At 32.5% G+C, this 12,906-nt stretch overlaps 1 protein-coding gene across 1 annotated transcript in view; it reads left to right on the top strand.

Annotated features, from left to right (window-relative positions):
* Positions 1 to 12,906, top strand: part of LOC145248803 (uncharacterized) — a 2,668,808-nt gene that overhangs the window by 2,607,116 nt on the left and 48,786 nt on the right. The window contains exon 17 of the mRNA XM_080110455.1: positions 6,425 to 6,469. Within this exon, the coding sequence (XP_079966581.1) occupies positions 6,425 to 6,469 (45 nt within the window). The remainder of the gene's footprint in view (positions 1 to 6,424; positions 6,470 to 12,906) is intronic.

A 12,906-nucleotide genomic window follows, 5' to 3' on the forward strand; every position in this document is an offset into this window, starting at 1 on the left:
GTCCCTGCTTCCCCAACTCTACTGACGTGCAGAAGTTCAAGTGCAACGTGAACTGACATCTTACTGCCCAAATCCCTACATATTACCCCAGTAGTTGTTGCCCCTGATAGTAGCCCCCTACACCAAAGTGACAATGTGCCTTGTTTGGGGTGAAAATGTAATTTAAAAAAAAGAAAAAAAAAGAACAGTTCACACAAAAGTCCGGATTTTGGCTTTGAACCGTTTCTGGTTAAGTAACCCTTTCCTTGACTGATATTCAACACCTACACTTTCCAGAGTGTCTTCAATGGCTGTTTCTAGAGTCACTGAAAAGAAGAGAGCAAATAGGATCAGAGCAATGATGCATCTTTGCTTGGGTTCACCTGACACTTTAAATAGTTCACTTTGTTTGCAGTGTTTACTGTACTGATGCCATCATTCCCCAATTAAAAGAAACGATCATATTGAATATTTTGTCTGGAAAACCAAGCTTCCTCAAAATAGTTCCCAGGGCAAAACAGGGCATCCTTGGAGACGGTACCAAATGTCTTTTTGAGATAAATAAAGGTTACAAACACATCCCTAATCTGCATCCTTGCTTTCTTCTGTAGTTGCTGTAAACCACATTGAATTTCAGGAGGCATAGTTTTACAAATTGAATTATCAAGTCTGTTTAAGAAAAACCAACAAACCAACGATATTTTCATTAGATGAAAACGTTTAAAAAAGAAGCTGTGGCAAATTTTTCTTTTTAATTAAAAAGTAAATGTTATGGTAAGGTTTTAAAAAAATTAGTCTTCAACCTTAAAAAATACAAAGAATGAAACTCTTTAATAAAATAAGGATGAAACCGCCGCCTTAAGTAAACACTTCATCAAATCTCCACACTAACGTAATGTACCCTTATCCCTGAGTGGCTTCCGGGCCTTGATAAGATTACATAGATAAGAGAGAAATTCTTCTATGGTTATCATACTTACATTTACTTCCTTTGTACTGAAATAGGTGAATAATTGAAGCATTCTTGAAGTTTTGTGGCACAGTTCTAAGTTTCTATATTGATGAAGACAGAGCAATCCGTTTCCTGATCAGCAGTTGGCTTCCACATTTGTTTATTTTGCAGGTATTCTATCATCTGGAGCTTTACCACTTGACAATTGCTTTATAGCCTTTTCAACCTCTGATATGATAGGACTATAAGCAAGATTCTCAATGGTTGGCTTCTGAGGAAAATTAATTATCAATCACTTCCTGATCTACGATTCTCTGTTTAGAACATTTGAAAAGCATTCAGTCAAGTGTTTAGCAATTTCTTTCTTATCAGTAAGGAGAGGATCATCTGATAATAATATTGGAAATGCCCTTTTGAGATAGAACAGAACACAGATTCTGGCAGAAAGATTTAAAATTGCATCTATCTGCTGTTGGCCTTTCAACTTCCACTAGTTTTGTTTAATTTCCTGGAGTCGAGATTGTCAACTTTTGGACCATTTGAAAAGCCTTGTGTTTCAATAAATAATTTTTGTCAGTAATCCACACTATTATCATTAGACTCTTTTGTAGAGTCATACACTACAACCAATATGTATCACTATCATTCGCACATATAATGGAGGACAACTTTTTCATCAATAAGTGATTGAAACCACTGCATTGTCCTAACCTTCAACTTGTCCACATCAATTCTCTTGATGGGGGAACTATATGAATTTCTCACATAGCATTTGATTTTCATCTTGATTGTGAAGCAGATGAATTTATCTAACCAAAATTCCTCTATCTTATAAGAGCATATGAAGCTTGCATCTTGTCTATCAGAATGATATACAATGATATAGTCAATGAGATGATAATTAGGGCTGTGACAACAGAATATGCTTTTCATTGTTTTGACTTGAGTATATATCGGTTAATATTCTATGCTTTTATATAGAGTGATGTGGTTCTCGGTTAATTAACTGAGTCTGTGTCGGATATATACTCGAGAGTCAAAACAATGAAAAGAATATGCTGTTGTTACAGCCCTAATGATAATGGTTCAATCGGGGATGCGCTTAACTGGTTTCTTGCAGTTAGATAGTTGAAACACAGTATTAATGAGCAAAAGATCAAATTCACTGCAAATAGACAATTAGATATGATTAAAATGTCTTAAAAACTGGTGCAAACCTTTCTCTCAGCAGACTGTGGTGTTCCCTGCAAACAAAAAGAAAAGAAAAAAAGACTGCTGTTTCTTTTAATATACTGGTGATCTTGTCGCCTCATATGCAATTGAGACGCTTCCGGTTTAGATTTTCAAAAAAGCCTGGGTTTTATGAGACTCAGTTGATTTAAACTTAGATGTTGGAGCATCACTTTTTAACAGCAGTATGTCGAGTTCTGGAGTTGGAAGTTTTGACAGCAGTGTGTTGGAAATTGTTATTTGGAAGTGTAGCATAGTTAACAATCCATCAGGGAAAGCATAGAAAGTTAACATTTGATTATTTAACCACAGAAGAGAACACCATTTGAGTTGAATGTAACAATTCCATGTGAACCACTGGCATTTCTCCAAGATTGTGTATCACTATCTATGTTGTGTATTTTATTCTCACTAAATCGTTTTTATGTATTCTTATCTAACTGTGCGTTTCTAACTGCTTATTTAATGGACTGTTGTCCTCATATCCCTTAATGTCTATTTACTTAATGGACCGTGACTGCTAGTATTATAGGTGCATGCGTGTCAGAACATATAACACATGTAACATGATGACATACCTGTCTCCTGCAGGTCGCTTTTAGGGGATTCACGAACCATCTTTGGGAGCTGGAACCTGTTCAAAGGAAACGCTTCAAGACAAGGATCCAAGACGATGTGTGTTTATATATATATATATATATATATATATATATATATATATATATATATATTTATTCACTCTCAAGCATCCCATCAGCAGAAATGGAGTGACCGACGAGATCTTTGACTTGGGGGTTCCTCTATGTCCCCATTCTGAGACCGTCCTGTCCCTTATGGGGAGAGCCATTTTAGTCCATCTGTCTTTCTCAACATCTCAGATCCAATTCACTAAACTTAACTCAGCTTATTCAAACCGGAACACTTGACAGATCACGTCCGATCCCCGTTTGGATACTTCCGGTGCAAATGATCGGTCACAAAGTTTGATGCCTGTCAACACATGCCACGATTTAACTTCTGTTCTCCACTCATCGCTCGATAGATAGATAGATAATTAATCGCTTCTGGCTATTCTCTAACATCTACATGAACATTGAAGTTACCTAAGACAAACAACTTATCTTAAATAGAAACCTTGTTAAATCCGTTCACATAAAGAGAAGTAAAAACTTCTAACTGATCAGGTAAATCAAGTGTAGGTGCATAGCAACTCAAAAATGTGGTGTATTTGCCTTTTTCTTCCACAACACACAAGGACATAAGTCTGTTATTTATACCAATAGACAGGGAGTCAAGATTTTTGGCAAAATCACTCCTGGTGGCAAAACTGATGCCTGGTTCATATTTCTTAGAACTTGCATTTCATACTCAGTAGAAAATGTACCCAACAGAAGTGTACCTCCTCTAACTCTCCCATATCAGCAAATCTGGTTTCAGAAAGAAATACAACACTAATTTTATCAACTACTGATTGCCATGGCTAGTGATACACTGTCTGAAAGTACTTCCCTCAAGCTCCTAGGGTTAACATTCACAGACAATATGAATTAGAACAAATACATTGAGGCAATTGCCAAGGCTGCTGTGAAGAAGTGGGCTTTCTTTACTGTTCTAAATGACTACTCACACCTGAGAAGGAAAGTATTTCTTTGAAACTCTGCGGATTAAGAACTAGCCACTTATTTTGTGCTTCCTTTTTAAAATATGCTTTTAACTCTTTTTCAAAGTGTTTTTTTTTAACATGTTTTATTAACTACTTGTTCTTATTATAAGCTCTATTTCCTATTTGGTTTTATCGAGCTTTTACATCTAGTTGAGATTACTTTATAAATATTAACTCTTTAATATTTATAATCTACTTTAGATTTGCCATCTTGGATTATCTTGGTCAACTTAATTGTAATTCTCATTTTATATATATATATATATATATATATATATATATATATATATATATATATATATATATATATATATATATATATATATATATATATATATATACTATATACACTCATTTTTCAGTTCATTTAAATATCTGGAGGACGCAAATTATTTATCCTATGTTGATATAAACATATGAATGGTCTTACTTAAACTAACCTAGATTTTGACAATCTATTGTCTAAATTGTATATTTCATACAAGAACAATTTAAGTAATATAATCGGTGATTTCATCATAATTCTTTTTCACCCATTTTTTTAAAGGAAAAATACAAAGGTTTATTTATTTTTTCAAGTGATAATTTTTTCCTAATTTCAAATTCTTCTATAATGGGTGTCTCTATTTAATTGTTTTCCCACGAGCACAGAGTTAGGCACAAGGTCGGTTTTTAATGTAGGGGAAATTCAAAAAGGAGCACTCTTGATTGGGACAAATGTCTTAGTCTAAAATGATTTATTCTTCACTAACTGGGGACAGAAAAGATGAAGTGTAGTATCTAGAGGAACAGATATCACACTTTGCTCCTAGTACATCTTATCACAGCTAGTTATATATGTTTGAGGGAGGAGGGTTAAAGAAGTAATGAAACATTCTTTTAATGTAGTCCTATCAAGATCTACGAAGCTCAACAAATATGGTGGAGCTTAAGTATATGAAGAGAATTTTAGACAAGATAAAGCAATCTATTTGTATATGTAGATCTATTTATTAATTTAAAAAAAAAATGGAGAGAATTTATAACACTTCCTCCCATTGATGTTTTTCTTATTGAATTGACGAATAAGTCTATATATATATCAATATATTGCTTTGTCTTGTCTACAATTCTCTTCATACACATTAGATTAGTTTGAATAATATTTTGGAAGTATATATTCTTTATAATATAGTTCAAATTGTTACAAATAACAAGTCCAATGAAGCTATGCTTCCAGCTTCAGAGCATATATACCAGTAAATTACATTCTATTACGAACTGATTCTTTCCTTTAGTCATTGGAATGTAACTTACTAGTATATATATAAGTGTAAATTATTGAACTAAAACACTTCAAGGGTTATTCTGGTCGAAATCAATTCCCATACGTTCTTTTAAAGAACAACATTTTTAAAAAAATATCATATATTATCCAGTCTTTAGGATATAGCTCAAAGCTGCAGTTAAAGATAAGCTCAATGATCACTAGTTTATATCAATCAGAGCTTTATATATTAATAGTACATGTTTCAACATATCCAAACATATTAATTATGATTTCAAATATCCAAAACCTGCCCCGGAAATCAATATGTATTTTTACTTGTATGTAATTTTATTAATCGATAATTTCTTCTTAGAAACATGTGTTTATGGAAAATAACATGTCCAGTATTGAATATCAGAGCAGGTTTCAGATATTTGAAATCATAATTAATGGTTTGATGTTTAAATAGACACTAATATACACACGCACGCACACATACACACGTGGGTGTGTAGATTTAAAAGAGTATTTAAATCAAGTTTCTGAAGTAAAAAGTCCTATAAATTGGTTAAATTGGTTTCAATACATCCTTTCATTATTAAAAGGCAAGACAAAACATTAAATGAAAACATTATTTTCTTTAGTTCCTAATTAAACAGAGTTGCTTCTCTTGAGAAAAGGCAAAAAAAAATCACCCCAAAGCAAGCAAGAAAACACAATAGACAATAAAAGCAAACAATTCAAAATGACTGCTTCTGGAATGAAGAGTTCTCATCAAGGGAAATAGCTGTATTTCTTAATTATATGCCAGTGGATTCACAGCTGAGGGGAAGTAATTCATTTATGATTATAAGCCGATATGAAAATATTCTATTCAAATAGCTTATTTTCTCAGGTCGCTTGCCTTTTGCCTTTTGAAGTCTCTCCCTGTTCCAATGTATCAACATGCATAAATTGAAATGTATGTTAACAAATATCTTGCTGCACAACTCTTCACTTAGAATGACTATTATAAATTTGATCTCTAATCACAATAGGCCCTTACATATTACAGAATGATATGTCTTGTTTGGGAGTGAATAAAAGGTTGTTTTTTTTTAAGTTATAAAATGTTATAAGAGATGGGGTATACTCACGGACTTGTTTGCTTGGCTACGTTGTATGTGGAGGTGTTACTGATTCTTTTGTTCGGCTTACCTTAAAAAGTTTTGTCACCTTTAAAATTTGGTTGGTGTTGTCCAATTTTTTTTTTTTTTTTTTTTTTTTTTTTTTTTTTTTTAAATATCTTTGGATTTGTGTGTGTGAAAGTTTGGATCTTACAATTATACGTTGCTATTGCTATTATTTACAGGCCCCGTGAATGAGGACGACACCAGTGGTCACCCAGATGCTAGCTGTAAGCTGAATAGTCATTTTTGCTTCTGTCTCATGTTTATTTTGTTGTGTTTTTTTATAAGTACATATATATATACCTATATTAATTTACTCCCGGTGTAGTTTTGTTCAGAGTGGATGAAAAATCGACAAAGTGAATTTTAGAGTATTTATAATAATAGTGCTCAGCAAAAGTAGAGCCAAATACTTTTTTATTATAAAATTATTTTATTTACACAAATATATTATGCTTTACAAATACATAACTGTTTCAATCTACATAACAAAAAAAATAAATAAATAAAATAAGACAAATCAAAAAGGAGTTCATCGAAACTTGAGAATTATAACATTTTTGAAAGGAAATTAATGTGATTTAATGTACTAAGATCTGTTGAGATTACTCATCACTTTTCTTCTGACATACATTTCATAGATATCGGAATATCTACGGATGTCTATGAGTTGTGGTTTAGGGAGGAGAACTGTAGAATAAGTGGATGAAGTCTCATTCTAACATTTAAATCAACTTTATTGAGTTGTCTTTTTTACCACGTAAATAAAAGGGAAATGAAAAAGAGAAGGAAGTAATGGAATACAACCATGAGTATGGACAAAGACAAAATGTGGTATTAAATAAATGTCCTATTTGTAAAAATGAACAAAGAGTTCCCCTATGAGAATGGTTGTGCTATACACAAATGTTGAAGTCAGCACGTGTGTAAATAAATTAGTATGTGTGTTACATTGTCCATGTGCATACTATTGTTGTAGCCATGTTGGGCCGATGGAACTTTTGTCAAACCGCAGGGCCTGACAGCCCAGAGGTAGGCATCCCAAAAGAGAAGTTTGGGAGTTGTGAGAAGTGCTGTGGAATGAGTCAGCTTCTTGATTATTTCCTGACCAGAAAAAAGGGAAGAGTCTAGTTGGCATTCTCTTTTATCAACTTGTGTCGTGTACTTAGCTCGTTTGAGAGATGGTCTCTGATTGGGTTAGCTAGAAAGAATGTTAAATGCTTGCACTAAACAACCCTGAGCTTAGAAAGTAAGAACAGATTCAAAATCGTAATGGTGGTTAATTTGAGCCATGTTTTTCTGCTGTTGCTATTGTGGTTGTAGTTAGTAGCACGAGTGCTACAGGGTTGGTATAAACAGATTTTACTACATAAGGTCGCCTGTTCATTTTCTTCCAAAATGTTTCAATTTACAAATTTGTAGATTTCTTTTCCACTTGTCTCTTAATTTTATAATACTTGATGAGACCTGTATTGTTATTGGTTGAGGCATGAATGTATTTGCATAGCAAAATATGTTTGCATAATTAAAAATAACTTTATATTAAAAATACGCATTGTACTATTGTTTTCCCTGTTTATCTAGTCATTTGTTAACATGGAAAATGCCTAACCCAAATTCAACTCCTTGATTCCTAATTTTACATGACTGATTCCCTACAGAGTATTAGAATCCTGACTATTTCCTCTTCAGAGGAAATAAGTCTATTTGCAGATTTTCCCCTTTATTAAAATGTTCTCTCATCGAATATTTGGAGCATGATGTTTCTTTAAATTTTCTCTTTACTTTTAAATGTTTTTTATTCCTTTTTATTTTTTTGTTAAATGGTTTTGGGTCATTATCTTTGGGTATTGGTTCTATATATATATATATATATATATATATATATATATATATATATATATATATATATATATATAATGATTTTTTTTTGTGCAATAATCACAAACTCATGGTAATGTAACATGGTAATTCTTTTCTACTTCCTGTTTACCCCGACCGTGTAATACAGCAGAAATTTAAATTTAATGTGAACAAGCATCTTGCCCCGCCCCCACACACACATACCCAGAATCTCCCCTATACATCTGACAATAGCACTTTATGCTCCATTGGGTAGTATGCTATGTTTGAAGTGAAAAAATTATAAATGAACCAAAATAAAAAAATAAATGATTAGATTATTTAGATTATTCTGACTACTGTTCTTTTTTTATCTTAACGTTTTGACCAATATAACCTATGATCTTCTTTAGATGCATTTTGTTGAATACAGGAACCTTTATTGAATTCAAAATAGACCTTTTTTAATTCATAGGAGTAACTTGCTCTTTTTCCGTTAGCCATAAGAGGATAGAAATCTTAAGCAATTTGTAATTGTACTTGAAAAAGGTTGGCAGTTACAATGGCTGAAATGTTGTGAGAATGGTATTGAAGATAGGAACAGTAGTCCTAATAATTTTTAAAATATAAATTATTAATCCTCATCTCGAAACTTCTGAAGCATGATTCCAGGTGCTCTCTGATCCAAATAAAGGGAATTCTAAAAACATGATTCAACCACTATTCTTTATTATCCATTTGTCAATTATTTTTTTATTTTTCTCTTTCGCTTATTTTATTATTTATGCACAGGTAAATTATTTTTGTCTACAGTGTTGATTTCAAAACGTTTCCATTTCTTTTTTGACTTATTTGCAGTTATTTTTCAATTCATAACTCATTTAGTTGAATTATTTTTCACCAAAATAAAATAACGAACTAAACGTTATTTTTTTACTTTTTTTAATTAAATTAATTAACCAACGGTATCATGTTCATGTGAAATGATCTTCTGCAACATTATTAATAAATTAATAAATATTATGCTTTTAACTGAGTTTTCTGTTGGATTTTTTTTTCCAAACTAAATATTATATATTAGTTTTCACACAGATTTATTTAGTAGCTGAGTAGAAACCATTATTTCTTTTAATTAAAAAAGTTATTCCATAAATGTTCATTAATATATGTTTAATTTGATAAAAAACATTATGTTTCCTTATTTATTTTAAACAGACTATTTGAGATCTATGCAGAGAGGTAAAAAAACCTATGCTAAATTCATTTAAGTAGGTTTAAAAATTTTCTTTATTTAGTGACCCAGTGAATAAACCATTCGCTTTCAGTTCGAATCTTTTATGTGATTGTAGGTTCAAATCTCACACTAGACAATTGCTTTTAGTGTTGTTTTTTGTTTTACTTTTTTTGTCGTAGCATTCCAGTTATTTCCTAGCTGCTATCAATTATTATCTTAAAGCTGAATGACATTTTTTTTAATAAAAATGGACGAAAAACATTTAATGGATGTTTTAACTTCTTATCTTGACTTCAAGAAAAATCGGTGAAACCCAACGTAGACTAGTATTTCAGCTAATAATGCACAATTAAACGAGTTCAATTTTTGTGCTCTTCAATAAATGAGTTATGATTTGAAATCTTGAAATTGAGACACTATGTGTTGCTGCCTTAGTTTCAAAATTTATTTTCCATTTTCATATCATTTGTTTTCTTTCTTTTTTATTTTTGTCTATTTGTCTCTTGTTTGCAGATAATCAGTCTGTGCTTGATTCTTTTTATTTTTCCTCTTCTATTCATTTTCTTTAGTTGCAATGTTCTACATTTGCATTTCTTTGTGTTTTATTTTGTTTAAACTGACCTTTTCCTTTTACAGTCTCAAATGTATCAAAAAGATAACCACAACATTAAGAAAAAACAATTTAAAGCATAAAATGTTCATGCTTGATATATTGATTTAATTTTTATGTGTTATTCCTAGTTAAGAGTTTAGTTATTTCTTGTTCTGCACACGTTTCTCTTTTTTTTTCATCTCATCTATCACTCGGTACTCCAATCTTTGGTTCCACATTGTAAGACAGTCATGGAAGGAACTCGTTTCTTTTACCACATTGAAAAACACTTTCCTTTTTCCATCCATTTGCCTAGAGTCAGGGAGAATTTTCATAGACAAAGCTTCTTTGCAAGGACTTCCAGCCTGTGAAGCATATCAACTCAGGACTGCTTCCTTACTGATTACAACTTGATCGTCTTCAAGTTCTATATATACAAATATTTGTTAAAAACCGCCTCATAAGTAATAATCAGTCCATATCATTGATCACTGTCAATGCTACATAGTTTTTTCAGCTAACAATAATTTTAGTAACATTAACCCTTGTCCTCGAGCAGCTCTTGACCTTGATAATTGATTAGTAAAAAAAAGTTGGCAGGGTTTGGTACGGAGGTCTTCTCATGAAAATTAAATCAAAGAGTATTACTGGATGAATATTGAAAATATATATTTAATATAATAAGATCCTTCATAGACAATAGAAAAATCTAGATTGTCCTTAATAGTCGTACGTCAAAACAACATAATATAAATGTGGGTATGTTACAAGGGTCCATATTTAAACAAAATAAAACACAAAGAAATGCAATAAACGACTTCCTGATAAAAATTGTCTCTGAGATGGGTGCATTTGCTGATGACACCACACTCTATAACAGACACAGGGCGAAAATGCATGAATGCATATCTAAAGCAATGGCTGAAATCTTAGCAAATAACCTCCAGTCTGTAGTGAAATGGAGGCGTAAATAAATGGTAACACTCAATGCTGCCAAGACTTTCCTTTACCAATTACAAGAAATCTCAATCACTGATTCTCATGACTAATATTACGTTATCTGAAAGCTCTTCGTTCGAACTCCTCAGCTTAACATTTACAGTCAACATGAATTGGAACAAATACATTGAAGACATTACAGAGATGAGTTCTCTCTACTGTGTAGAAAAATACTCACACCTGACAGTATCCTATATCTATATGAAGCCACTATTCGCCCATGCAAGGTATACTGTTGCCTCGTCTGAGTGGGTGCATCTGTCACTAGTCTCTCGCTCTCAAACATGATCCAGAAAAGAATTTTCAACCCAATAGATCTCGCACTGTCAACCAAACTCCAACTCCTGTCCCATTACTACAATGTTGCATCGCTGTGCTTATTTTACATTTTTTCTGGCAAACTCAAAGTATTTGTTCCCCCTCGATATAAATACCTCTGAATAATCTAGCAAGCAGCAAAGTTCCACCCCTACACTGTAGAGAACTCTAGATGCCAGAAAGCGTTTTACTCCAACAGTTTCTTCCCTTGAACTTCTAGACTTTAGAGTACTTGTTCAGTTTCCTGTTTCTCTGAATGTACTCATATGCAAAAGTTTAAATGTAATGTGAACAGGCATCTCCCTGCTCAACTCTCTAAATAGTGTCCTTGTAGATATGATCTCAAATAGTAACCCCTAACATATAAGTGGTACTGTGTCTTGTTTGAGGCAAATAAGAGTAAAACAAATGCATTAAATTGGCCTCTGCAATTGAATCTTTGCATCCTTGTAAAATGCTTTAAATCGGCTTCTTGTGATTGTTGACAATAATTCTAGTCTCATTAACTCTTATCAAATTGCTATTCGTTTTGATAACCAATGACTCAATAGCAAAACAAAAAAAAAAGCGTTAAATCAATGTATGTTTGTATGAAAGGTTCACTTTTTTTTGTTTTACTGAATAATAATAAACAAATTTATAATTATGTGCTCCAAATGTGCACCTTTGTGTTGCAAGCACACCTAATTTTGTTTGTGATAACACTGTTCAATTTAGGAAAGTAACTGATTACTGACACAATCATCTTTCTGTATAAGAGTCAGATTCAAACCAATATGGAGTAATGCCGCCACATTTGGGAAGGTGCCATTTAGAGCCTTCTTTGTTGCCTTGACAAAATTTAGAATCGACTTTGAAATTTAGTCAGTGATGTATTCTTTTCTGTGCAGCTCCTTTCTCACAGAAAAGGCTTTTCTAGTCTATATCTGCTCTTTCAATATTTCCATGATAGGGTCTCGACTAAGCTGCCAGTTCTGATTCCCCTCCCAAAATCGTCTCAGAAAATCTTGCCTGTAATCCTGAAAAGAAAGCAAAACAACTCCTCCCCACTAACACCATAATTCTGCACCAACAAATCTCTGTAATCCCAAAAGGAAAACTGACAGGACTCCTCTTCACTCATACCATAACTCACAACAACAACTCTCAACTTCAGTGTTTTCTCTCAGCTGTAAAACACTCAATTCTCCTTTCCAATTCATCCTTCTTAAAGCAGCTAATCCCCTCATATCGAAATTAATGCCACATATAAAAAGAATCCATTTACAAATTTACTTATTTTTCTTCCTCCAACTCTGGCACTTGACAGGCTAAATAAATGTGCTGGCACTTGTGTGAGTAGTTTTTTTTACTATACAACAAAGAAATCTCCTTTCTTCCTCTGTATACCTAAAATCAACTGGAACTTACATGGACAAAGTTTCTTTCCGAGAACGTTCATCCTGTGGAATACGTTACCACAAGAATGTTTCCCAACTGACTACATGGTCTTTTTCAAGTTCAATGTCAACAAATATCTGTCAAGTAGTCCTGTGAATTAATCATCATTCTCAATTTCATTATACCATCCCATCATCTAACTCAGTAAGTGGTGAATCTTTAGTATAAAAATGTTTCCATTTTTTATTGTTAAATGTTTTAAAAATGTTTATTTGAAGTACTGTACTCACTATGAGTGT

The sequence above is a fragment of the Euprymna scolopes genome, chromosome 27, assembly GCF_053919585.1.
Source record: "Euprymna scolopes isolate OS-2025 chromosome 27, ASM5391958v1, whole genome shotgun sequence".
NCBI classification, from domain to species: Eukaryota; Metazoa; Mollusca; class Cephalopoda; order Sepiida; family Sepiolidae; genus Euprymna; species Euprymna scolopes.